Source organism: Falco cherrug, chromosome 7 (assembly GCF_023634085.1).
Source record: "Falco cherrug isolate bFalChe1 chromosome 7, bFalChe1.pri, whole genome shotgun sequence".
Lineage (NCBI taxonomy): Eukaryota > Metazoa > Chordata > Aves > Falconiformes > Falconidae > Falco > Falco cherrug.
Genome location: NC_073703.1, coordinates 2,324,947 through 2,352,707, shown reverse-complemented (window position 1 = coordinate 2,352,707; position 27,761 = coordinate 2,324,947). Strand labels below are relative to the sequence as shown.

The 27,761-nt window shown below is 48.9% G+C and overlaps 1 protein-coding gene across 7 annotated transcripts; it reads right to left on the bottom strand.

Annotated features, from left to right (window-relative positions):
- Nucleotides 1-1,594: 1,594 nt before the first annotated feature.
- PPCDC (phosphopantothenoylcysteine decarboxylase) lies at nt 1,595-27,467 on the bottom strand. Of its 7 annotated transcripts, none has more exons than XM_027802830.2 (7): nt 27,280-27,467; nt 26,513-26,735; nt 25,174-25,340; nt 19,699-19,794; nt 16,504-16,632; nt 14,294-14,462; nt 1,595-2,051 (listed from the first exon to the last, which is right to left on the bottom strand). In XM_027802830.2, exons 3-7 carry the CDS (start codon nt 25,324-25,326, stop codon nt 1,858-1,860), a joined length of 741 nt encoding a protein of 246 aa, XP_027658631.1. In that variant the 5' UTR covers nt 25,327-25,340; nt 26,513-26,735; nt 27,280-27,467; the 3' UTR covers nt 1,595-1,857. The 7 variants fall into 7 exon arrangements, 4 of the variants coding, with proteins under 4 accessions (XP_027658631.1, XP_027658632.1, XP_027658630.1 ...); XM_027802831.2 differs by having other exon boundaries at nt 26,513-26,652; XR_008733208.1 differs by lacking the exons at nt 1,595-2,051; nt 26,513-26,735 and adding exons at nt 8,207-9,507; nt 12,534-12,958 and having other exon boundaries at nt 27,280-27,464.
- Between the last annotated feature and the right edge of the window lie 294 nt (nt 27,468-27,761).

Genomic DNA, 27,761 nt, shown 5'->3' with positions numbered 1-27,761 from the left:
CCTTAAATATTCAGGGTGGTTTGGCCTTCACGTCTTATGCTGGCAGGACAGGGCGAGCAAAGTGCTGATGTGTAAACAGAAGCCAGAGAAAACACCAAGGAAAAGCCCCGCATTTGGCAAAACTCCCCTTTAGGCAGGGCGAGCTGGGGGTGTCACCCCATGGCTGCACCATCCTGGAGCATCCTCACCCCTCACCCCTCACCATCTCCCTGTCTCTAACAACAGGGCTGGTGCGAGCAGCCTGCAAACAGCTCCCACCACACCAGCACTACATCACCACCGACCCCTTAGTTGGTAGCCAAAGGTGATGCTCCGTAGCCATGTGCTGGGAGGTGAGGGGTAGGGTCCAGGCTCGGGGCTTCTGACCCACTCCAAGGTGCTTGTCCTGATGCTTGTGGGGGTATTTAATATTAAATATATAATAATTCTCCAGCACCTAGGAAAGAAAACAAACCTGACCACCTGGAGGGCTGCATCCTCCATCACTGAGGACTCAGTCCAGCCCCCTGTGAACACTGACACCACCTCAAATATTTACACTAAAGATTTAACCGTAGTTTACATCCCCTAGAGCTCAGCTAACAGATGCAGGGGACCAGCCCAGGGCTGGTCAGTGAGCCCCTGATGGATGCCCAGTCAGATGGAGCCAGCTCCATCCCCTTGGCATCCAGCACCACAAGCTGCCAGACCCCTCGTCTGCTGCCGGCCTTCCCCATGCAGCTGCTCTGCTGATTCAGGACAGCGGGGACTCGTCCCAGCCGGCTTCAGCACAGCCTCTAATCCCGGGCTTAACTTTATCCTAGGTTTGGGTCCCGCAGAGGACAGCAGGCTCCTCCCCGGGCGGAAAGCAGTCAAACACCACCGCCGAGGTCATGGCCGAGTTATGATGACCCTTTCCAGGGATGGGGCAGGCGGGGGGGGGATGCACTGTTTTAATTAGGGTTGCTAAATGGGCTTAAATCCATGCACCTGCAGTCTCTTTCGTTGCCCAAAACTAAGCGCGGAGGCTGCAGTGATAAGGACTAAGAGGGGAGCTGGGGAGCATCGCTGCTTTTCATGGCTGAACACTTATTTTCCACCTTGATGTGATGCCAGAGCACCTCCACACCGCCAGCACATCGTGTCTTGGCCATCCTTCATCTCTTATTTTTGGAGAAAGAAAACACTTGCTCAACTCCAGGCTAGAAGCTTTCAACCCTTAGCGACGGTGTTTCATCTTTACCAAAAAGGCTTTTATTGAGGTGCTTGATGTACCAAAGCACCCTGCTTTGCCACGCTACCAGGCTTCCACTCCTGCATGAAATATTTGGGGGCAGGGACCAATAGCAGATGCAGTCTGCTTAAAAGATTAAAATATCTCTGTATTCGGAGGCCAAACACGCAGATGCAGCCTGTGCGCAGGGACCGGTGGTGCGGCTGTCCCCCTCTGGAGAGGGGATGTGGGGAGTGATGCAGCTTGGCCATGCCTGCATCCCTGGCAGGGAGACAGTAGCCCCCAAACCCCACCATGACGGGGATGCTCAGTGGGCCCCAGCTGCAGTCCTCTCCGAACCCCCCGCAACAGATTGGGCACCCACCTCCAGCAGCACCAACCCCACCCACCCCAGGAAGGAATTTATGAGCAGAGACTGGGGAGGGGGAAAAATAGACCAAAGCCAAGAAAACCTGCCCAGACAGGGAAGTGAAAGCCCCAAAGATAGTGCTCCTACTCTTTCACATCGGGGCTTTCAGTAATCACAGCTGCTTTCACTTCTCCTCCGCTCCTCCGCCTGTTCCTCTGCTGGTGGGTTTTGGTTCCTCTCTGCTCCCCCACCACCTTCCCCCTTTCGAGGCCGAGCCTTCAAACCGCTTCAGCTTTTATTTCCAGTTTACAAACCGCAGGGGTGCTGCTGGTTCCCATGTCCCGCACTGGTCCTTGCCTGGCCTCTGAGCCGCGGTCCCCTCTGAGGAGCTGGGGACACAGTGGGGATGGGGGTGATGCTGCAGCCATGCCAGGATCTCCTGCCCTGCGGTGGTCCAGCTTGGAGGGATGCTCTGGGGGAGGAGGGATGCTAGGTAAGGGGAGGAAGAGAGTGATGAGAAATAAGAAGCAGAGCAAAAGGTGGAGCTCTCTTTCTCCATGGCTTTCCCCAGACCTTCGACTTCCCATAAAGCCCCAATAAACACAACTTTTCTTTTTTTTTTTTGAAAGTATCAGTGAACAAAGCCAGGGCTGGAGGGAAGCGTGGGGCTTTGTTCTGCTTTTGGTAATTTTAGTGCCGATGCATGCAAACACTGGCAAAGGGTCAATATTGACTTTCTGCTGAAGCAACCGGCAGGGTTCATTGACTGGAGGCATACGGGTGCTCTGGCTGTGCCAACCTCACTCTGGGCCGCGCCCTGCCTGCACCCTGCCTGCACCCTGCCTGCAAAGCAGCAGCTTCTGTCCTCGCTGTGAAAATCCTTCCAGCTAAGAGCAATTTCGTACCCATGCAAAAATGCTGCCGTGAATAATATCCATCCAGGGCACCTGAGAGCTGAGCTCGCCCCTGGGGTGCGCAGGATGCAGGGCTCACGGGATGCTGCAAGGGCAGGCTGCGGGCAGGAGTTCCCTGCCCTCAGGCAGAGCCAACAGGTTATTCCCAAGCGGAGCAAGGGGTAGAGGTCTGCCTGTGCCTCGGCAACCCCACCCCAGAGCTGGTCTCTCCGATATGCAGACCCACTCCGCACACCTGTGGCTTTATCAGCCACGGTCTCCCCTTGCTGTGGTGAGCAGCAAATTTTGCCGCCTTTGTAAAGGGGCTGCCTTTGCCAGGTCGAGCCGTGTTGACACAGGGGCTGATGTACGTGAGGGCAGTGGGAACCTGCCGGCAGGCAGCCACCAGCTCAGAGCTTTCGCCGCCACCGCCACCACCATCAGTGATGGAAGCCTTGGCACAGCATCGGCTTCCCTGTCCACGCATCTGGCAGACACATGGCACTGCCTGGCAAAGCCAGGGGACAAGGGACAATGCTTCCCTCGCTTGCCACACACGCAAGAGCTCACAGCCGTCAGGGGCTGCTCCCCCAGCATTGCTCTCAGACCTCACACCAGCTCCTTATCCTTGGGGACGCGGTGCAGCGGTCCGGAGGGTGGCTGCAGCCCCGGGAGCGTCTGCGGAGCACAGTCAGTGCTGCACAGCAGCTTGGGTCATAAATTATTTCCAGTTATGAAGCTTGGCTGACCTGTGCCCGTGGAGTTTGCCTGGAACTGTCCCATGGTCTCAAAACTGCTTATTTCGGGAATGAGAGCCCAGGCAAAGCGAGCTGTGCTTTCCTGCAGCAGGGATGGGCCGTTTCCAGCTATTTTTTGGGGCATGTTACCATTTTGCCCCTTTTTACGCCTGATCCCCCCTCTCAGGGCTTCTGCCAGCCACAGGCTGGGCTCTCTACCAGCCACATTCCTTCAGGTTGACGTGGCTTTTCTTTCTTCCCTCATCCTTATCACGCTCGAGTTCATGAATCATATTTCTCCAAAACTATAAACCACCAAAGCAACCTGTGTAAATCAAGCGAGACAGAAAGCAGAGTCAGGCCTGGGGGTTCGGGCCGCTCAGGGGGCACGGCTCTCCTGGGGAAAAGCTCTTCCAGCCACGCAAGGAACCAAGCAAAAGTAAACCCTTCCAGAAAGCTTTTCTTGCTGCACTTGGTCCCCCCAAGGCCACAAATTCTGCTTTCCCTTGTTTCAGTGGGAAGACAGGGCGGCACGCTGCCTGTGCCGGCACGCTCGCCCGCTGTGCCAGCAGTGCTGCAGGGAGGATGGGGGGGATTTTCTGGCTACACCTGCTGCCGGCAGGGCTGGTGCCAGGGGGCTGAGCAGGTCCCTGGGATGCTCATCCTTCCGCCGCCCAGAGCTGGTGCTGCCATCGATAATGTGCCGGAGGCTGCACGCCATCAGTGTGGGGCTAGGAGCATGCCGGGCTCTCCCAGCTTCCGTACCGGGATGTCTTTGCAATCGCACTTCATGGAGCCTGCTTTTCTGAGTCTCCATGTCAAAGCCCATCTCTCTGTACTCCCTCCAGAGAGCCCAGGAGCCTGCAGTCAGGAGCAGATTGCTTTTATCTTAACTGCAATGACTACATGCCTAAAAGTCGCCTTTATTCTTCATCCCCCTGGCCAGCATGAAGGCTTTCTGCTGGTTCTGTCCCCTTTATCCTCTGTTTTCTCCCCAGAGAGTCGGAAAAGCGAGGTACAACGCCAAAGCCAGCATTCCCAGAGAAACAAATCTCAGACTCCATCTGAAGGACAACATGATGTCTCAAGAAGAAAAACCCAAACAGGGTGAGATCCAGCAGGGAATTGGCCCAGTCAGATTATGTCCCTCCCTGCTCCATGCATCTCTGAGCATCTTCAGCCCTTGCATGACTCCCAGCAAGTTCAGAAACCCTGAGCAGCACAGCCTCAGGGAATTCAAGCTTCTAATTAAGCTCAATTACTCCTGGAAACAATTTTTAAACTATCCACTGAGGCTGCTGGCCAGGGCAAGAACACTGCACCTGCAAGTTTTAATTGCAAGGTTGTCACTGCCGAAGCCAAGCTATCAGCGTAGTTGGTGCCAAGGAGTCTGTGCCGAGCGGTGCTGGGTCCTTTGGCACCATCCTTATCGCAGGCCAGGGCAGCTCAGCTGCGTTCTAACACCTCCTGAGCCGGGAAGGCCAGCGAGACAGAAAAACTGATGCAGATAGAAAGCAAAACCACGAGGGCAGAGCCTGTGACCACCACGATCCTTTTGGAACCCTTTCTCCAGCTCTGCTGGCAGCAGAAACACCCAATGCCCAAGGGGAAGCAGAACAGGAGCCTCCATGTGCCAGCAGGAGACCGAATCCAAAAATCTCAGACCACCCCCCTGGCAGAGATAGATGCTGACCTCTCAGAGAGCCCAGGAGATCCCTGGGGCTGCCAATGGCACCCAACAGGGCTGCGGGACCAGCTGAATGTGGCCAGAGCCCCGCAGGGAGCTGGATTTGCAGCTACCCCGGGTTCAGCCTAGGAAGGGAGATGTCAGGGAGATGAGGGCATCACTCCCCTGCTCGCTGCCAGCAGCTGTCTGCAACACCATCCCACCGGGGTGAGACGGTGCTGCCCTGCGCCTGAAGCAGGGGAGGGGTAACAGGGAAGCGAGGTGGGGGCTGATGCTGTGGAAGGCTCTGCAAAGGCCCCCACTTACCAACGGGCCAGTTCAAATCAAGTATAGATGGGTTTATAGCGAGCTCTGCCATGGCCGGTGCTCAGCCTGCGTCTTTCTCAGCACCTGGCTCTGCCGCAGGCGTACCAGGGTGGCGCTGAACAACCATGCAGCAAGATTGGGGTGGATGGGAAAAAAACCCCAAGCCAGCTTTCTGCAGTGGGTTACAAAAAGGTGGATCAGCAGCTCCTTTGCAAACAGCAGCGGTTTGGGGTCTGAGATCGAGGAAGCAACTCTTTTCCACAGCATAATTACTTGCCCATCACTCAAAGAGAGGTTGTGAGTCGCTAGGATGAGGATGGGGAGTAGGGCTGGGGGCTGCAGCACTGCTGAGCCCCACAGCTCACCAAGCTCACCAGCACCTGGCTCTGCAAAAGCAGAACAGCAATCCCACGCTGCCCTAGTCTTGCAATCTCTGTATCGTCAATAACTAGTCTTGTGATCACTGTGTAAACCTTACAGAAGGGCGATCCGCTTCTCAGAGCTTCATTTGGGTATTTTCAGGGAAAATCCACCTGTATGAGCACCCCCACGTTCTCGCTTACCACCACCGATTTGTCACCCCTTGGCACCCATCGCCCTCTCCCAGCACCCAGCCCCGCTGCGGTCGGGGAAGAAAAAACACTTCCTGCCGCCCTACGCTTTCGAAGATACGAAGCAGGCGGCGTCCCCGCTCGCCAGGCAGGCAGGGCGGCCGGCAGCGCCGCAGAGGTGCGAACCCCACCACCCAGCTTGCTGCAGGCAGGTGTCAAATCCGGAGCCCCGGGGCGCAAAGTCACTGCACGCAGGCTCTCAAAACCAGGCGCATCGCAGAGACGTGGCTGCTTAAAGTCTAAAAGTGGGGAGGTTTTCTCACCATTTTCTTTTTGAGTTTGTTCTGCAGTCTGTTCATGTGCCTCTACTCTTGCTGCAGGCTCCCAGGACAAAGGCGTGGGATGGGACAGGCACACAGAATATGCATCTCCCACCCCAAGTGACAGTGGAGAGACTTGACACCTGGGGAGCCAACTCCTGCCCCAAGCACCACTCTCGGAGCCAGACCATCTGGATGCAAAGCAGCACCACAGCACCTCCATCCTCCTCCAGTGCCCCACGGAGCCAAGCAGCAAAGGGATCACATCCCGTTTGGAACGGGGGTAAGCAGCCAGAGGGATGGATGCTCAGAGTCATGCCCAAGCCCAGGCGAGGCTGAGCACAGGAAAGGAGGAGGGCTGCTGCCTTAGCTGAGCTTTTGTCCCAGCTGTTTATCGCTCCCAAGCCAGTGCTGAGAGAAACGGTTTTAAGCAGCATGAATGAAACCGCAACACACAGCAGGTTTTACAGGGATGCTGCCTCAGTCATCAGAGTTTCACGGGAAAGCAAAACAAAAAATCAGTGCATGGCTTAAAAAGAAGAGCTGAAGGAAAAGAAAAAACACACAAGCAGCATCTCGGGCCTCCCCTGTGAACCTGGAACACCCAGAACTGCAAGGGACAGAGAAGTCAGTCTCTGCCTCAAGTAATTAAGCACTTCACACCTCTTGGTGACCTTGGTGGCCAAGTGGAGCCCTGCCGTCCTTGTTCGGTGGCGGCGAGGCTGGCAGTGCCTATCTACTGAGCCTGCACAAAGCCTTGGTTTTGAATCAGGTCCTTCACTTATCACCCCCAGCCTTGTCCTAGAAAGGCATCGTCCCAAAGCACCCTCCCAAAGCCCAGCGACTCATGCCGCAGCAGACAGGGCTTCCCCAGCTTCTCTTTCTGCCACTTTTCCACAGCAAGCAGCCGTGAAGTGTTCCTGCCCGCAGGCTGCTGGCACCTACCCTGCCGTGGGTGGGGACGCGTGCCCGCACTGGTGTGGCAGCTGCTCTTGCTTCAGCCCTCTGCCTCCAAAAAGGAACTCAACTGTTTCTCCTGTTTGCCCTGGAGGAAAGGTGGTTTGAGCACGGGTTTATCCCAACTTATAACACTATCACAACCTGTCTCCAATTAGAAATCACAGCAATTATGCAGAGGATCATTTAGCGGCACAGTTAGTATCTGTTTCTGCAGCAGAGATGAGACAGATAAGGAGCAGTGTCCTCTACAGAGGAGTTTTCTTTGGGGTTTTTTTGGCCGCTGGCTGTGAACTGCTCCCCTCATTCTCTCAGCTATACATTTTTATTGCTGTCCTATATATTTGCAGGACAAAGAATTAGCTCCCTTTATTCAGGGATCTGCAAGTTCTTTACAAGCCCTGATTTAAGCCTCTCAACAAGTCTCAGAGGCAACTCTAGTCTTAGCAGTTTCCTTCCACCTTACAGATCAGCCCACTAAGACCGGTTGCCAGCTCCACGAGACATCAGGTGACCCAGCATAAGTTCTGGATCTAAAAATGCCACGTTACCCAACTTCTGCTGAACTACCAGAGCTTGCGCTCTGCACCACACGCCATACACCTTCTTGCCCATCTCTGGTGCCAGAAGCCAGATGATATGATACCTGCCACCGTTTCTGGAGCAGCTTAAGCCAGCAAACCAGACTCGTAACAGATGAACATTCTTATCAAGGACATGGTGTTTTGACCTGGTATGAGGAACCTTACTGTCAGATTTTCTGCATCGCCAAGTCACGGACTAGGAGGAAGGCCAAGCAACTCCAACCACACAAGATATCCACGGCAGAGCCAGAGCAGAGCTGCAAGGTCGAGTTACAGTTGCAACTGCCAGAACACATATTTCTTTGTAAGTAGGAGAAACAACGTTCACTACAAGACTCAATGGAAACCAAGAAGTATCTCTTCTACTGCCTTCAGTAAGCTTAAAGTAAGATACTCTGAGGATAGGTGGATAGCTTTCACCATGCTAAGAACATGAGCAAACGATACAGGTGACACCACAAAGACTTTACTGGCAAAATACAAAGCTCATGATGATGGTATCGCTACGGCCCTTCCCGTGAGCCACAAGCTCTGCTCAAATGAGGTTCCTTCTGACTTGATCCTCAGAAGCTCTGAGTCCCCAGATCTCTATCAGTGGAAGAGCCAAAAATGGGAAAGTTCAGGAGGTTTTATTTGTGTGGAATAGATAAGGAAAGCAAACATACGCTGATAACCTCTTCCCTTGCGCACAGCAGTCTGAAGGTTGCCCCCATAGGCAGGATGCACATTCTGTACCGAAGGCCTTAAATTTGACTGGGTCTAGTTAAAAATAAACTCTCTGGGTCAGCAGTGCTCTGCTACGGTAACATGTTCAACAGCTCCAGTTTGCTCCCATTCCCCTCAGGAGCGGAATCACATTTCCAAGGAAAGGCGGGACTGAGGGAGCCCTGACTGGTCTGGATGCCTATGGGGTCACAGGATTTCCCAATTTTTTTCAGGCTAGTTGGTTAATTTTCAAGCCGAAAGGGATCATCATAGGCAAAGTTTGACTTCACTCCCTTGGGAAACAGCCACCCTGGCCTTCCACAAGAGCCCAGCCTATTCATTTACTGACTGGAGCACCCAGCTGGGCAGGTATCATTTTGGTACATGGTTGACGTCCGCATCCCTATGCAGTCAACAGATACAAAAGGGCAAAGGCTAATTCGGGGACTAGATAGCTACTTTCAGTCAATTTTTTCCCCACCTCTGCTAAGAAACTTAAGCAGACACAATGATTTAGCAATGTTGTCACGTGCAAACACCCCCCAGAGAAGCTACAAGAGGCAATTCTTCAGGAGCGGAATTAAAATCTCTACTACTAAGCTCCTGGAGGGGAAATGCTTTTTGGACAGTGACTCCTGCTGGAAAGGCGAAGCCAGCACAGCTACAGACCAGGCTTGGGAGAGCAGGGGTGCCCCCACACCCACATACTGGAAAAGGCTGGCATTATTCCCATCACCTAGACTGGCACAGCACTCTCCGCTCGAGCAACTCCTGGGAGAACCACTGGACCCGAAGTACACTGGCAACTCCTTCTGCAGCCTCCTCAGCAAGGAGCACATGTGAAACACGGGGGGCTGAGTGGCCCAGTGGAACGTTACTCCCTCTCTGTGAGATACCACAGAGTGTTCCCACACTAAAGCAGCATGTTCTTGGCTTTGGTTTCTGAAAGTCTGCAGTGATGTACCACAATTCAGTTTGGCACCAGCTGGAAGACAAACGTTTCACTCCTTCGGTTGAAGAGCACGCTATAGGTATGCATGCCACCTCGACTCAGCTTCCTGTTGGTTTTATCTTCAAATCATCAGGGAGGCACACAAATACAATTTACATGCCAAATCATCAGCTCTGCGTTGGCAAGTCCCGTTCTTCAAGGATCCTTTTCACGCTCTCCACAATGGTCCACACTTCTGCCATGGCACCTTGACCTGCAGGATGACAGCAAAACCACGCGGTGAAATCCAGGTCTTGCCAAGATAGCATGAGGCACGTGCTTTCCCTGTCCGTCTCTTCTTCACACACTGTGCTGCTGCGGAAAATTAGATGCACAATGGTGGCGCAGCACAGCCAAGCTCACCAAGTGTTTCCTCGTGACTCACCCAACAGAAAGCAACTGCGGAGGCCAGAGGATCTGCTCAGGCCACCTGGTTCTGCAGGGGTTTTGTGGCATGGCAGGATGCCATCAGGGGAGGACAGCGAGAAGAGTATTCATGCTAACTTAGCTTGGCTCACAACTCAGAAGTCTAAGGAGGAGCGCAAGCGCCTCAGTCAATGGAGAGAGGCAGGAAACCTCAAAGGCAACTCATATGACCTTAATAAGTACCTCATGTTCTGAATCGTCTCCAGAAGTGTCTGCATCTAACCCTTGACCGCACAGGGAGTTACTATCTTAGCTCACACTGCCCTGGGAGCAAACGTGGAAAAGTGCCCCCAAAATGCATGTGGGTAGCAAAACACCCTATTTCACCTCCTTTCTCCAGTGTAAACAGTGTTCGGTATCTTTTTGAAATGGACTTTGCCTATAAAAAAAAAGACTTGCTTAATTCATACCATTCCCATGACTCTGCAGTTAGACTCACATTAGAGAAAGCTGTCCTGGATTCACACCAGCTTGAACCTCGGGAGTAATTCTTGGAGAAGACCGAGTGCTGGACAGAACAAAATGTAAAAGCTTTTCCTTTCAGACTGGTTAGCTGCCAGATGAACATCTAATCTACACTGTGCTGTTGCTTCCCTCTGAAATACTTCTAAAACTTAGATTCATAATTTTAAGGCCAGAGATCATTAAATCATCTTGTCCAACCCCGTGTACCGAACGCAGCACTTGGAACTCAGTCCATTCACTCCTGTAATTTGCTTGCGGCTGAAGAAAGATACTTCTCTCACCAGCACTTGTTTCCATTGAAAGACTGAAAAGGAGTCTCTATTGATTTTTGTCCTGCTCATTAATTGTCCCAATAATTTAAAATATGTGCCTTATTGGTCATCAGAAATCAGTTCTGGGAAGTTTTGTTTTCCTCTTTTTTTTTTTTTTTTTTCTGGCCTGCTTCCACAGCTGGGTTAGCAAGTGCACAGAGATAGGGGGGCAGGCAAGAACCAGAGGGGAAGGGGAAAGGCCATCCTGACCAGCAGGGAGAGGTGCCTTCTTGTGGGCAGATCCAGGGCTGTGATCTGCCCACACCCTCAGTTTTCCCGTACAGATGAGCCACCTAAGTTTTGGCTGGGTCAAAAGGTGTTAACTGGATATAACTGAGGATTTGTGATGAAGAACGATAGTTTTGGAAGGTCAAGAAAATTGGGCTTCCCTGCAAAGTAAGACTCATTCTCCACTCTGCTTTTTGCAGACCTGTAAATCCCAGGAGGTCTGAAGCATCCTCTTGGAAAAGCTGCAGGCAGATTTGGGCCCTTCTGATCTAACCTCGAGGAGAGGCGTTGCAGCTGACAGGTCCTGCTAAGTAAGAGAAATTCCCTGATTGCACAGTTCAGCAGAGCTACACCCTTCAAGAACATTTCCAAGGCCCTTCTTTGTCCTCCACCACCTGCTTCCTCAACATCTTTGGCAATTCACAGCTGGATTTTTAGGTTTAGCAGAGGAAAATCTTGCTAAGCAGCCTGTGACAGCACAGCTCATGCCTACAGATAGAAGTCTTCCAGTGTGCCAGGCTCTACAAATCCAGCCAAAAATAACGAAGATACCAGCAGTTTGGAAACATTTCTGCAAAGGCAGATTGTTGCAGGCCCATGTGTGGCACAGCACCTCTCAAAGCTCTCTTTATATTGTGGCACATGGATATCATCAAGGCCAACAGCCTTGGTAGCTTACATCTAACTATCCAATCAAGGAAACATTTTCATTGTCAACTCAATTTGTTATTTTAACTCTCTTTTAGCCAGACTCTATGTCTAAACCCACCCATTTACTAAGAAAAATTAATTAGGCAATGCTTGTAATGCAGAAACTCAGTGACAGTCAGGATCTGGCCCATTTCAGGTGAGACCAGCCACATCAGTTGAGGAAGATAAACCTCTTCTGTAGCAAGACAAACCACAATGTCAACAGACAAAACTGGTGCAAACTGAATCTCTTTTCTTCTGCACCAGATGCGTGAGCTTTGCTACCTACTGTTTGGATGGAAGCTGGGCAAACCCCTGTGTGGATGAAACCCACAAAACTGAAATTGCTGTGGAAGAAGAGGCCTTGGTGTGAAAGGCTTGAAAAAAGAGGGGAAGAGAAGAAAAAGTCAGTGGTGGAGACTGTCTTGGGTCTTCAGAGACCTGGAGTCCATTACTGCTGTGCTGGTTTTGGCTGGGATAGAGTTCATTTTCTTCATAGTAGCTAGTATGGGCTACGATTTGGATTTGTGCAGAAAAGTGTTGATAATTCAGGGTTGTTTTTCTTACTGCTGAGCAGTGCTTACACAGAGTCAAGGCTTTTTCTGCTTCTCCCACTGCCCCACCAGCGAGTAGGCTGGGGATGCACAAGGAGCTGGGAGGGGACACAGCCAGGACAGCTGACCCCAGCTGTCCAGAGCGATATTCCATACCATGCGGCGTCACGCTGAACAAAAACACTTTGGGGGGAAGGCTGGCAAGGGGGTCACTGCTCGAGGACTGGTTGGGCATTGGACGGTTGGTGGTGACCAACTGTCTTCATTTGCATCACTTGTCTGTCCTGGGTTTTATTTCTCTCTCTCAGTTATTTTCCTTTTCCTTATAATTTATTATTATTTTATTTCAATTACTAGAACTCTATCTCAACTCACAAGTTTTTTCACATTTAACCTTCCAATTCTCTCCCCCCATCCCACTGAGGGGGAATGAGCAAGCAGCTGTGTGGTGCTTAGTTGCTGGCTGGGGTTAAACCACGACAACTGCTTTGCCATACTTTTCCTACATACTGCCAGGAAAGTCCTGGTGTTTGCCAACAGGAATATCTTGTTGTGAATTGACTCACAAGCACAAGTGGAGTCCAGTCACATGTGGGTACTACTGCCCCAGCTGTTCGTACCATCCCTCTCCAAGGCTCCTTCAGGAGTTTGTTCTCACAGCAGAGACAGATGAACTGCGTGTGAAGCGGCTCCCAAATGACTGCTGGTGGAATGAGGTAACTCCCAGTCAGTGCTGGTTTACTTTGCCATTCTGAGCGACAAACCACAGCAATGCACATGCTGCTTCTCATGTGGCTCACATATCCCTGTCGCAAGGGTGGCACCCCCAGGAAAGGGGCAGGGCTGAGCAGCAGAAGGTGGAAATCACGTTCACCATCCAACTCTAATCCATTTGTGCTGGTGAGTCAACTCACATGGCCCTGGTACATCTCAGATCCCCGTCTGTGAAACAGGGATGACAACACCACAGCTCTGCCTCAGGTACATGAACCTGCAAGAACAAGCACATGACCCATTAAAAGGCACTCAGCTGCTTACTACAGGAATAGAGATCCTGCATACATGTGCAAAAAGGGAAAAAATAAAAGACAAAAGAAGCTATGCCAGATGGCCTTTCCACTTCTGCCAAAATGTTTGCGCAGAACAACCTCTTTTGGGCATTTTCCCTTAATGTTATTACAAGTACGTAAGAAATTTGATGTAATCAGGTCTAAAATCCCAGCGGAAGCATAGTTGTCCAGGATATTTCAACTGATGCCTGAGTTACTTGACTACACTTACCTAACTGTAAATATTTCTCACTATTCAGTTCCAAAACAACACTCTCTAGAAGCACTGCACCTACCCAAGAATTCAGAAACTAAGCCAGCCCTAGAATTTAACCATGAAAAACATTTTAACATCCTGTCTTCACTACCGACTGTGTATTGAACTATCTGACAGAGTGGTTAAAATTCTGCTAGAGTTGGGGTTGTTAAACAGAAGTATGAGTATACTACTGTGCAGTGTGTCTAGAACTGGGTGACATTTTACAGAAAGTTTGTCCAAGAAAATTTTGACTAAAACGAATCCATTCATCTAAATTGCTTGTCTAAAACCCCTTCTCAAAAACTTTCAAAAGTCAAAATACTTCCATTGAAAACAGCTCCTAAAAAACAAATGAGACCGTTTTAGTAGTATGTCTTAGCACTGCAAGTTAAGTTTTTTGAAGCTGAGCATGACAACTGTCCCTACCCCGCTCTTTCACTTCACAGATAAGTCTGATATCAAAACCCCAAATCAAAACTCGATTGGGAAGATTAAAAGTAACCCAGGCAACAAACAACAAATGTTAAATGCATGCCCTGCTACACCCTCAGCCACGTCTGCAAAGCACTTATTCTCACTGTCTGCTCTCAGGGATAAGATATTATCCTTATGTTAGAGATGAAGAACCGAGGCATGATAAAAACAGCCCACACTCACAGTAGAGGGCAAGGTCAGGACACCCAAATCCCAGGCTATTAATGCTCACCACAAAGCCTTCCTTCTCTTTGATCTACTCTCTGCTTGAATGAGTTATTTCTTTTAAATATCAGGCCTATCTAATGGCTCATTTGAAAGCCTGGTTTGGATGGTCTCTTAAGACTACTTAAAAATTAATGAACAAGAATAATAGATATCAGCTAGCACAGGGCAAAGCTTCAGTTTGTTTCTATAAAACGCTGGCAGTGAGCACCTGCTCCCTGCAGTTCAACAGGCCATACAGCAAAAGAATGCACATCCCTTCACAACAAGAGCAGCACTTGTGCAGGAAGAGAGTCAGAAGACACACAAAAGGACTGACCTTCATCTCCACACACTAGTTTCTTCACCACACAGGGGATCTCTGTGTAGCCAAAGCCTTTCAGCTGCTCCACCTGCTGAGCTGTGATGGGATGCTCCCACATGGCCGTGTTCATAGCAGGGCAGAAGAGCAGAGGTTTGCTCAGATCCCAAGCACGGATGACACAAGTCTGCAAAAGAAGCCAAGACGGGTTGTCTTTGCTCATTCCTTCTCATCACTTCGCTGCACAGAAGCAATCTCCCAGCCTGGGCGTCATTGGAGGGCCAAACGCCTCAATCTGTCAGTGCAGCTGGACTAACCCACAGACAGACCCACAGGGCTGATACTAATTTGTATTACATTCCAGCAAAGCTCATCACTGACAGGCAAGAAAGATGAGAGGGGCTACAAAGAGGATAGATCCCACCCTACTCTGGCCTGGGGCCAAGCAAGCAGCCCAATTGCTGGAGCAAACCAAGCTGAAACACGAAGAGTGCAGACTGCCAGCCCGTGTGGGAGACCGAGAGAAGCTGAGGGGTGGCCACAGATCATATCATAAAGAAATCCCCAGGCAATACTTCAGATAAGCCAGCTGCAGAGCTGAACACAAAAAGTTGGCAAGTGAATCTTTTTTAAATGATATGCCAACTGGATCCATAACTCCTCACCAGGGAAGCACTGCTGCTTCCAGAATATAAATAGAGGATAACACGAACACATCTGGGCTGTTGCAGAAGATGCTGGCAGATTACGAACCACCTAGCAGCTCCTGCATGCTACAGGGAATCATATCTGACTCCTCATGAATACAGAACTTCCAGATAATCCAGTATCACCTCATCTCCCTAAAAAGACAAATGCTGACTGCTCTCAATGCAATCTCCATCAGTTTTCCTAGGCCTAGCAGCATTTAAATCATGCAAAGGGAGCTTCCCAGGTAGCCACAGCCCCTGGTGCAGGGTCTCTGCTCAGATCACCGAGTACTTACAAGAACCCTGCCCATCCTTTTTTACGCCCTATGACTTGAACCCTTCCCAGCACAGGAAAGTCTGCTAGAATCTGTTCTAACTTGCCAAGCAGCACCTCCAGCATTTGCTTGCCTTTGCTGGAGCTACCTCTTCCCTCCACAAGCTCTCTGAAAAGACTGGCAGGTGTTTGTGAAGCCACGCATACCTAACATCCTTCCTGAGCTCTTCCCTCTGCTACCACCATCACATCTATAGTACCAACCGGAGCCAGCAGGAAAAGACATTGCTCTTGTCCCTCCCACAGCTCTTTCTGGCTTCTCTGGGATCTCCAGTGATCTACTCATACAAATAAGAGCTGTTGCTCTGGGTGTATTTTGTTCATTTATATGCAGTTCCTCTTACCTGAACAGCTAAGGTGGTCATGCAGGGCTCCCTGGCCAGAGCTGATGCACTGCCCTCCGTTCCTAGTTCTTGCATTACTTGCCTGCTTGCATCACTGAGGGGCGATGCGCCACAGCAGCTTTGCAGATCTGCAGCTCCCTGGCAGATCTTTTGGGTGGTTAATGGTTATGCCTTCCCCTAATCAAGACCTAACACCTGGACACAAAGTGTTCAGACCCACTGAAGGTCATCATCACCTAGCAGAGAAGCACACTCTCTTTTAATACACTTTTTGATCAGCCTTTGAGCCAGAGCACTTTTAATACCAGAAAAACAAGTCTGAACAAGCCAAATCCCCTGTAGCTGAAACTGGAAGGTAAGTAATTGTGAACATGTTTGAATTTCTGTGCTATGCAGTTAGGTGAGGGAGGAGGTGAGGTAGCAGGAAGTAAACAGTTTTATCTGATCTCACAGGTGTCTTTCCAGATTGCATCTAAAAAATGCAGAGAGAAACCCAAAAGTTAGAGCAAGGGGGTGGGTGTGTGTGTGTGCACGCGTGCGTGTGTGTAGGTAGAAAGAAAAAAATACCACCCATCAAAAAAATCAAGAGAGATAAAGCAGGGACTGGGAAACAATGGAAGAGACTGACAGAGCCAAGAAGTGGAAAGAGATGTAAGCCAGGGAAGGAAAGAACGACTATTTGAGAAGGAACAGGGGAACGATACTGAAGGAAGAGAGAGACAAACACACAAAGTGAGAGCAGAACATGCAAATCTCACTGTTCTCGATGCTGCAGAAGCACAAGAGTTTCCATGAAAGAAAGGTCAGACAGTCTAACACTGGGAGGCGAGAGAACTGTCAGGCAGAGCTCTGGTTACTCACCAGCAGGTTGTCACAGATGCCATTTGCAAGCTTTGCCAGCGTGTTTGCATCAAGAGGTGCCACCAACATAAGGTCAGCCCACCGCCTAAGCTCAATGTGCAGGACTGGGTCCGAACGACCTTTCCACAGCTGCGGATGAGACAAGATGCAGATTATCAAACCCTCACAATGACCACTGTGAACAACAGGCACTTCATCAATCCCACCTTAGTAACCACCACGGAAACTTAAGGAGAAAGAATTACTCTCACATCAAGCAAGACCTGACAGAACGGGGAGCCAGGGACTGCAGGCACAGTGCTCCCTTTTCCGATTCCCCCCACCTCCTCCAGTGAAGGCCGTCTTGCAGCTACGTTTCGGAAGCACGCCTAATGGATGGCATTGACACACTTGGTGCTCTACAAATGGGTATCCTTTCCACACAAAGACCATTCACACGTCCAACAACCACAAATATCAACTCACAGGAAAGAGCTTTCCCCATCCACTTCCCATTCTTATCATCCCTCAGCTTCAGAATTGTCCGTAAGAGCATATCTGAGCGGAGGAAAGAGCTCCATCCTATCAGCCAGCTGAAGCCAGACAGGATGAAATCAGGGGTCACGTTTCCTGAGGAAACCATGTGATTTATAGGTTCTGCATTTCTTTGAAGTGAACTGACCACTGTCTTTTAACAAGGTATAGACCCCTAACTGCACAAGTCACTTTCAATTCAGATGTGCACCCCTACACATACTCACAGCAGCAAAGTAAACCCTCCTAAGTACAGTAGGGAACAGTCCTGTTGGTTTTCTCTAGGATGGATGAAGTTTAGCCAGCTGAGTACCTTCCTCCTCTCTTGGCTCTTAAGTGAATATTTCTATTTTCACAAAAACTCGAAGTTGCTCAGGAGAGGCCTGGTCTTTTCATAAGAGCGCAGTTAACTGGGAAAACGTCAAGAGAAGCAGCAAACAGCATCAGGTGCTTAATCCCCAGAGGACACACACAACCACAGGCCAGCAAGAGGCACATCAGGGCCACAAACTGTTCCTTCTCTGAGTCACTGGAAACCACAACAAAAAGACAGCATCCGGAAAGCTGGTGCTTCCTAACACCTTTCCCAGCTCCTCCGCTCATTTCTACGTTTTCTAGAAGCGCTGAAAATCATAGCTTTATTTTCAGAGTGAAATATCTCACAAACAGATGCTAGGCGGGCTTATTTCCCTGGCAAGACGCTGGAACAGGTTGCCCTGAGCAGCTGTGGCTGCCTCATCCCTGGCAGTGCCCAAGGCCAGGCTGGATGGGGCTGGGAGCAACCTGGGCTGGTGGGGGGTGTCAGTGCCCATGGCAGGGGGGTGTGACTGGGTGATCTTTAAGGTCCCATCCAACCCACACCATTCTGTGATTCCCATCCTTATGTCAGAACAGCATGTTATAAGGGTTCCATGCCTGCTTTCAGTGTGCCAGCAGACCTCAAAGCCCGACTTGCACCCCTTCTATCACGCCACCAAGGATTCCTCAGAAATCTCCTAGACCCGCAGGAAAGCTTCCTGGCCATTGCCATTAGCCTGCCTCTCTCCACATAAAAGTGATGCTCACATGGGAGAGCATTAGCAAGACACTGGTAAAGAGCAGACCACCTTGTACCCAGATCAGTACTGTAAAGATAAAACATACAGAAAAATAAATGTTAATGTTTATACACTCTTCATACTCAGGGACTCTCAAAGCATGTCAGCAAAACTGTAGTGAAGAGAAAAAGCCATTTTACAAGGTCTAGAGATGTTCACAGCCCTGACAACTGAGGTATCCCTTACTGGAATGGCTCTTCCATGTATGCCCACGAGCACAGATGCAGATACCTCTGAGATAATGTCCTGGTTTGGCTGGGACAGTTAATTTTCTTCTTAGTAGCTGGTACAATGCTGTGTTCTGGATATAGTATGAGAATAATATGAGAATAATGTTGATAACACACTGACGGTTTTAGCTGTTGCCAAGTAATGCTTACTCTAAATCAAGAACTTTTCAAGTTTCCCATGGTCTGCCAGTGAGCAGGTGCACAAGAAGCAGGAGGAAACACAGCCAGGACAGCTGACCCGAACTGGCCAAAGCGATATTCCATACCATAGAATGTCATGCTCAGTATATAAACTGGGGGGAGTAGGCTGATTGCTGCTTGGGGAGTGGCTGGGCATTGGTCAGCAGGTGGTGAGCAATTGTGTTGTGCATCGTTTGTTTTTTTTCTTTTGGTTTTTATTCCTCTCTCTCCTTTTCTTTGCAATTATTATATTTTATTTCATTTCAGTTATTAAATCGTTCGTATCTCAACCCGTAAGTTTTACCTTTTTCCCCAATTCTCCTCCCCGTCCTGCTGCAAAGGGGAGTGTGAGTGGGTGGCTGCGTTAGTCTCTGGCTGGGGTTAAACCACAACAGACAAACACTACTCCCAGCAGGAGAAGCTCTCTGACTTCCAGCCACGTGTCATACTGGTGCACGACATATCCAGGTACTGGCCTTCCTCTGCACCACCACACCAGGGTGGCCCTACCAGCACAAGGTCACCCAGCCAGACACCAGGCTGAGTTTTAAAGCAGCGTGAGTAGTTTTGCAACTGTCAGCGATATCTGCAGATTTAGAATACTTAGCATTAAGGAGAATTAAACTGTTGCATTCGTGACAAATATGACTCATGACAAGCACCAAACACCCTCACTGCGGCTCTGCAGCGGCTTTCTTGACATTTCCTGACACTGCTCTCAGAGCTGCAGATAGCAGCTGAGCACAGGGTGGTGAGAGACCACTTCTACCCCCATAGCTTGCTGCAAGTCTGCTAGGGCAGTACAAAATCCTCCGGTACAGCCAGGGCAGCCTTTCTTTCCTTCCTCATTTACAGCATGGTTGGAATCACATTCTTTGGAAGACACAATTCAAAAGACATATCACTACAACAAAGAAGTAAGCATTGGCCCAGGATTAAAAAATAAATAAATGGGGTCTCTTGCACAGAAACATAGAGGAGCACTTTTGTTTGCTGTTCAGTGCTTGAACAACTAAGTGAATCCCCCAGGGAGCCTGTGTTTTTTCTGAAGCAACTCATTGCCCTTCTGGAAGTAGAAGGCACAAGTACATGACAAAAGTACTTGAATTAAAAGACGTGTGGCTAGTGAGGACAGGACAGAAGCCCTTGCAGTCTCCTAAGGAAGAACCACTCACCTGCCATTCATCTTCGTCGCTATAGAGGGTGACAGGAATCTCCTGGACATCATAGAAATGCTTTGCTCTCTCAGTAGTGACCACCTTCACTTCGAGCTAATCAGAAAAGAAAGACAGACCAATGGTTAGATTTGTGGACAATCCTGTAAAGCCTGCAAAGATTCTGAAAGCTATGTGCATTCTCAGAGGACCTTCCCCTATTCATGGTTGAAAGGCCAGGACACCACAGGTATTCATGAGAGCCAAAGACTCATTTCATGCCACCCTAAAATGGGCAGGTGATTAGTCACTGCCTGCTGAACACGTTCACATGGCCAGTTCACAGCGGGGACAGCGGAGAGGACAGAGCAGGTCAGAACGAGATGCAGTTCTGCACAGAACTTCAAAGAGACAGTAAGAAGCAGCAAACCAAAACTCTGTGAAAGATGTCCTTTAATCTCAAAATATGCCTGCCAAAGGGAGCAGAAGAGCATCTTGCCTCAGTGGATTCCCTTAACCACAGCACAGAGGACTGTCGAGGGGTGGCATGCCTACACAGCACTCACAGGATCACTCTTCCCACACTTGCAGCCAAGAGGAAGTTCTGTGCCAAGGGAAAGCACAGTGCTGAGTGATCAAAAGAACTGCTGAGGGACAAGCAGGTTAGTTGGGGCTCAGCCCCACCAGTGCAAAGCAAGCCCGCCTCTGCTGCACAAGCAAGAGCTGCTTTTGAAAACATAGAATTATTTATTGGTGAAACGGACCACCTTGTGCACCCCTCTGTTGCTTTCTGCCCCTGCCTCTCTCTCTCTCTCTGATCTCCTGGGGGGAGGTAGCTGCAGATTACTGGATACTGCTTTTTAAAACCGTGTTGATCAGATTTGCTCCAGCCAGGGTAAAAATACCAGAAGCAAGTCAGAGTTGTATCTTCCAGCTATCTGTCCTATCAGGGTACCAGGGTAAGACATTGGAAAAAGGAAAACATCTATGTAGGTATACTCAGAGGGTTTCTGTGCAACCAAAACAGTAACCCAGCAGCTTCCACAAAGGAAAGAGAGGCTGGGGCAAAGTATATGAAGGTTCTCAGAAATCTGAGATAAACCTGCCTGCCTTCTTGAAAGCCAGTGGAACCTTCAGTTAAATGGTATATACTGGGGAAACCCTATCATGTTTCTTCGATGTTTATTTGACATGCACACTTATGAGGTGCTAAGGTACCCTAAGACATGAGAACCTTTCATTTCCCCCCGCAGAAATCTTAAACAGAAAAAAGGGTTTTCTCCCTAGTTTCTACTCGTTGCATGACCTGCTCAAAGCTGTAGCTCTGACAAATGTCACGAACTGCTGCCTGGCACATGCAGTGAACCAGAGGTGCTCTACACACCCCAGGATCAGCCCCAAAGCAGAGCCAGTGTTGGAGCAGCTCTGCATGCGCTGATCACCTGAGCAGGACACAAAACTGTATTTCCAACTGCAATTCCTTCCAAGGATGTACCTTAAAATCAGTCAATAGACAGGCGAACACGCAGGGGGGAGCGTTCCGAAAAGACTGGTAATGTGGAAGACGCACCTCAGGCCACCAATTATAGTGAAAAATAACCCTTCTCACTGTTATTGGCCATTTCCAACCACCATCTGCTCCTTCAAACAGTTCACAGTGCAACCCACTGCGTGGCTCTATTAGCCCAACAGAGACAGGGAGAAACCAACCTCACCAACAACTCATTCCTGCTAGAAACTGTGGCCTGAGGTACAAAACTGATGAAGTACTCACTCTGTGCACTCTTGCTAAAACCAACTGCTGAAAACCTCCAACCTCCAAGAGGCTATCTTCAACAGCAGCGGTTGAAGTGACAAAACATGTTAACCTATCTCCCCAACACTATCTACTGAACTGGGAATGGAGCAGTGTTGATTATCTGCACCCTACATGACTAGAATAACAGCTGGGAGTAGTGGAAAATCCCAGCCTTAGCACATCATGGTCTTTGGTAATTTTACCTATTTCCTGAAGAAAAAGTAATGGGAAAATATAGCTGCACCTAACACCAGTATTTGGTACTATATGGTTGGTTCGTTGCCTCTTCTAAACGTCTGCTCTTTTTCAGGTGACCCTAACTTGGAATCACAGCTGCACTTCTAGTGCTTTCAAGTGTGAAGATCATATTCACAGCAATCGACCGTATTGTTTCCATACTAACCTCACCTCACAGGAAGCTGTTTGGAGCCAAGCAGCAACACCCACAAAGGTGCTAACGCTGCGCTCTGCTATGCCATGGGCTTCAGTGAGGTGTTAACCTCGCAGTCTGCAAACTACTATTTATTTGGTGATTTTAAAGAGCAATGTGCAGTTTAAGGGGCACGTCTGCTCTCTGAAATGGTACCAGTAGGCCAGGTCTGCACCAAAAGTTTTCAGCAGGAGTGTTTGTTAGTGGTGTTCTTATTTTACAGTTAGCCATAACGGTATAAGGATTTTTAGGTGATACAACTTGATGTACCAGACAACATATTTTGTCACTTGCTACTTCAATTGCATCATTATTCAAAATTTTCTAATCTACACCAGAAAGACCCCTCTAAGGACACATAAAAATCCCCAGAAGACACTGTTTTGTTTGTTTTTTTTTAAAGATAGTTGCATAACCATCTCCAGTCTTAAAAAAATAGATATTTCTTCGAAGCATAAGCACAGGAATAGGGAATAGCTGGCTATCACATCCTGCATCCAACCCACTACAAACCAGAGCATACCAGAGGGAAGTTCAAGGACTCCGAGTGGTGATGACTCCACCATTCCCCCAAGAAAGTTATTCTATTAGTCAAATATTCTCCCTAATTAAGGTTTTCTGTTGGGGTGGGCTCCTGATTCCCTTGTTCTGAGCAAGTCCTTCAAGTCCCTCCAGCTATGTTGGAAAGAGATCAGTGTTCTCAAGATCACTTTAGCCTACATAGTTTTTTCTATTTAGCTGGCACACCCTCAGCTTGCCTGTGGATGTATCTCTGCTTAAACAGTAAAGGCAGTCTAGCCACCCTCAGAAACTCCTTTACTGGAGACTGCTTAGAGCTCTTTTACTTGGACCACTTAAGTCAATTCTCCAGAATAAACTTTACTGCAAAACTGCTGTCCTGTGTTCACGCAATACTGTCAGTCTCTGTTAGAGAATTCTCCCGTGGCAGCCGTTTCTGCTCGGGGTTAAGGGCGCGTGTGCGTGATTTTTTTTCCACAAGTTTCTCAGTTTTGACAGCAAAATCTTTATGGACAGACCGAGCTTTGGTAACAACTGCTGCAGAAGAGAATGAGTAGCTTCCCTGTTAAATGGCAACTACAAGCTGATGCAGAGGCTACCTGGTAGGAGCACAATGAAATGACGTGACATGATTTAAGTCCAGATGATGTCCTGTAGCTTCAAGAGCAACACATTCCACCCACAGAGAAGTCTGTTGCTGCCTTTCTTTATGACTAACCAATATCCTGCCAATATGATTTTTGTCATCTTATTCGTGCCAGGCCATTCAAAAATTCTGGGAATCAGCCTGAGACAATGCGTGTGAGCATAGCGCTGCCACAAGAGCTACCCACAGCATCTTGACCAGACACTATGTGCTGCCTACCCACAACACCAGGTGCAAGGGTAATAACCTGAAAGGTGTAAACTGATGCCGTCTGAATTTCCTAGATCTTCAAAGAGGTTAAACAAAAGGCAGTAAGATGTAGTCACATCCATTACCACCCTCAGGAGATGTTAAAGTTTAATGAGTGCAAAATCACACTGCAAAGTTGTTCATCAAAGATCATTTCAGCCAAAACATCAATTTAAACTAACCAGTCTGGTTTCAAGCTGCTGACCACGTCTCCTTTGGTGTCAAAGCCTCCCTCTGCTCCTGCCCTGCTTCTACCAATGGCTTTTTAAAGTTCTGTTCCATCAGTAAAGAAACTGATGCAACAGGCTTGTGCAGGACTTAACAAACTCAATGGAAAAATTACACTGACTCAGCAGGCTTCAGATCAGGTCTTAAAATCACATCAGGAATGAGTAAATAACTTTAATGAATAAATTAAGTACTACAAGCTCCTGGACTGGACACTTCAGTTCTGCTTTTTATGCAACTAAAGCCTAAAATCAGAGGCCACAAAGCCCGCAACGGATGTCACAAAACCTATGGGCCTTCACAGTGAATTGAGGTCCAGCCACCTGCAGTTTTTAATTATGAATCAAATGCTCAGAGAGAAGGAATGCATTTGACCTAGATTCCTGTAGTGGATGATTTACATTCTTCCTGTCATCTGCGAAGAAGGATCTTCCAAGCACCAAGAGCAAAGGAAAAGAGACAACAGCAAAGCCCATCCAAGAGACAGAGGATTAGAAGGTGCATATCCCTGGCTCTGGCCTGGTCAGCCCCCTTCCTTGCTATCATTTTTCTTTGGCCTTCTTACTTAGGCCTAGGACCTTTGGCCTCACTCATCATTTCAGGTCACGTAATAAATTAACTGAGGTCCCTCTTTGCAATCCACAACGCCAACCCAGCTGGCAGAAGTGGTGCCCAACAGATCACCAAATCTTTAGTACCCTTTCCAGCTGGGATATCAATATGAGCCAGATAAGTCAGAGTTACTCAGGGATTGCACTTCTAACTCTACATTAATGTATCTAACTATAAGGTAAAGCCTCCCAAATCATCCAAAAGGATACTCATTAAGAACTCTAAGCAACATATCTGCATATTTAAGTGCACCCTCTTGCTCCTGCCACTCTTTCATTTCACTGTTCCAAAACATTTGCTCCATTTCTTAAAAGCTAAAGGTTTTCTGTATTTTCCTCTAACTTTATTCTACAGCAAAAGTTAGCATGGTTCCCTGCCTGATTCTAGTCACCAGTGGCCTCTGCTGGACACCTCTGTTATTCCAGACAATAAACTAGTAAAAAACTTCAATGCACAGACACATATAGCAGCTTGTATTTTCTGTTTTTACAAGATCTGGTTTCCCTTTGTTCGTCAGACATCTTTGCAATCTCCATAACTCACCTATGGAAAATCACAGTATCCTAGTGACAGATTTCAAGTTCCAGAAAACATCACCTGTGTCTGTAGCCAGATCTGATAATTCAACTGACAAGGACATATTCCAGGGAAAAAAAAAAACCACAAACAAACAGCTATTTAATAATTTTTGAGAGAATTAAGCAAGCTGAGCTGAACAACAGTACTTTCATACTCCAGAATTTAAATGTCTGTTTATGCAAACATCCAGGGGTGTTTAGTGCTCTTTAAGCCTGATGGAAAGCTAACTTTTAAGTGTAGATAAGTATGAAATTATAGGAAAAAGTCTTAATTTATTTTTAAAAACAGGAGGAATGCTCCCCAAAAAAATTTTCAAACTTAAGAGCTCAAAGCCAGAACAAACATTTCATTTCAACAGAAGCCATGTAAACTCTCTTCAAAAAGAGAAACAGGGTAACAGCAACTTCACAATACTCTACCAAGAGATTTACTCACCCCAGTGATTTTCAGCAATTCGGTGATAAGGAGAGGCAGCTTCAGGGCAGCCACACTTCCCGTCACACCCACCAGGACATGGTATTTTTTCTCTGGCACAGGTGAGCTCTTTTCTGCAGGAAGCCCTAGTTCTGGTGGGGAGAAGGGCTCCATGCTCCAATCAAACGCTACAAGCACACAAACAAAGACACTTGACTAACGGTTCCTCTGAGCAAGGCTAGCAGAGCAGGACCCCAACACTGACACATCCCTGAGCACAGGGACCTACGCCTGGACTATGAAGTACCCAGAGTAATTCAGCCTGAGGATGAACACTCAGACCTTGATCCACAAAGCTTCCAATCATCAGCAGACATTTAAGCATAGCACTAGCCTATTCCTTCTGTTTAATTACAATTCTCTCTCAGATACTGGTAAACAGAATGCTAAAACCTGTGCAGGCAGGCCACAAAAGTGCTCTGGTAAAGCCCACAGCCCCCAAAACAAAGATACTCTCTTACATGTTGAACATGGTCCAGAATTTACAATAAACGCACCTATCACACTGAGTGCTGGGAAGACGTGCAACCCCCTGCTAAGTCGGTTTCCCTTCGCACTCTCTGGTGAGTAACAAATGCAGGGAGGCATTTTAATAATTAAAAATCTGGGGGCCCTGAGGCAAGCATTATCACCTTACTTCCTAGTGTATCACTACATATTTACAGCAGCACTGGAAATAACTCCCTGTTAGGTGGAGAAAAAGACAAAACAGTGAATAAGAGGTAGAACACAACAGCCCACTGACTGAAAACACGTTTTCAGGGATGTGAAAGTCAGAACTGCTCGCTCCTCCAGCGGCGCCAAGCAAAGCAATCTGCAGGGCGACGTAGCCACTTTGGGAGGCAGGCTGAGCCAGCAGCTTTAGCTCAGCTCTCCTGCCTCCTCCCAGCTTCCCTGTGCCGCTGCCATACCGATAAATCGCAAATTACTGTTCTTGTGAGGAAAAGCGTTCCTCCACAGAACTGATGTGAACGTCTCTGCTTAACAAGTAATTAGCAAAGGGTAAATTCACTTCCTGAAAAATCTGAAAAACGCATTTCTAGGAAAGATTAGCATGTTTCTAGCAAAGAATCTAGAGATTTAGTAGTCTGCTCCTTTTTAGTGACATCCTAGTTACTCAGAGCAATATAATATATATATTACTTGGAATAATACATAATATGTAGTATTACTTGGAAGCATTTTGGGTAGAACAAAAAGGAAAAAAAAAAAAAAAAAAGAGGTGTTTATGCTGCTCTTGTTTTCGGTCCCAACTCGGATGTTGGGGTGATGGGCCGGATTCCAAAAGAGAGGAACTTACCCCTTCGGTCACTCCCCAGATTGATGCAGGGGCAGGTTTACTTTAGGATCCTTCATGCCTGTGCAGCAATTCCACGGAGGTCTGACCTGCACACCCAGGCGCACCAGCACAAACAGCCTTCCTAATCTCCTCGCACCCATCTGCTGCCACACAACAGCAATAACACGCTTTTTCCATGCTCTGCTTGGAATTAATGTGCTTAACTCGGGCCCCTGAGGTTTCTCTGTGTGTTTATAAAAATATTGCTAGGGTAAGAGCACCATTTCAGCTTCAGCTTCTAGGCACTGATTAGCAAGAGTAATTAGAGGCAAGGAAATGCAGCATGCACATTAGCTAGGTGATTTCAACACTACTGCAGCACTTTACATGTTTATCTATATCTAATTAAAATTAACGCCATCACAGCAAGGAAAACATCCACTTCCCTTACGATTACTAGATGACAATTCATTCACTGAAGCATACACATCTTAAAGCCTGGGGAATAAGACATTATTTTTTAATAGGCAGCTTTTAAAAAGGGCTATTAACAATAAAACAAAAGCGCAGGGCGCTGGGCTGCACTTCCCTCTTATCCTAACACAGCTCTGGGGAACCAGCTAGGAAGCCAATACAAAGCAAGCAGTTTATAGGCCTACTTAGCTATCTTATTAGCTTTTTAAATGCCTCAGTTACTCTGGGAACAGCTCCAAAAGGCCGCTGAGGCAGAGAACAGAACCGAGAAACCCCGGGGATTTCCAAAACGTAAACAAACAACGTTTATATACCGGTAGAGGCACGACGGAGCGCGGGCAGGAGGGACAGGAGAGCGACAACTCCCCGTGCTCAAGCCTCAGCGACGGCGGGGCCCCAGCCGCGGCCTGCTCCCGCGGCAGCCCCGTCCCGCCTCACCGCCCGCTGTCGCCCAGCAACGGGGCGGCGCCCCCGCCGCGCCCCGGAAGGCGAAGGGCACGCTGGGAGCGCGGCCCCGCCCGGCGCTGGCTGCGCACGCGCGCGCGGCGGGGCGGTGACACGGCGGCCGCGGCCCTCTGCGCCCCCGGCCCGCCCCGGGCCCTGCCCGCCGCCCCGGGCCCTGCCCCTCCGGCCCCGCCAGCCGCCGCAGCGCTGCGTTGGGCCGGCTCCGCTGGCGGCGCCTCAGGCTGCCCGAGGCGGGCGGGCACCGGGGGTGCTGGCGCCCCTCGGTCCCCCAGCAACAGCCGCTCCGCAGCGCCCGGCATCGCTGCGAGGGCCGGCAGGCGGCTGCGGGCTC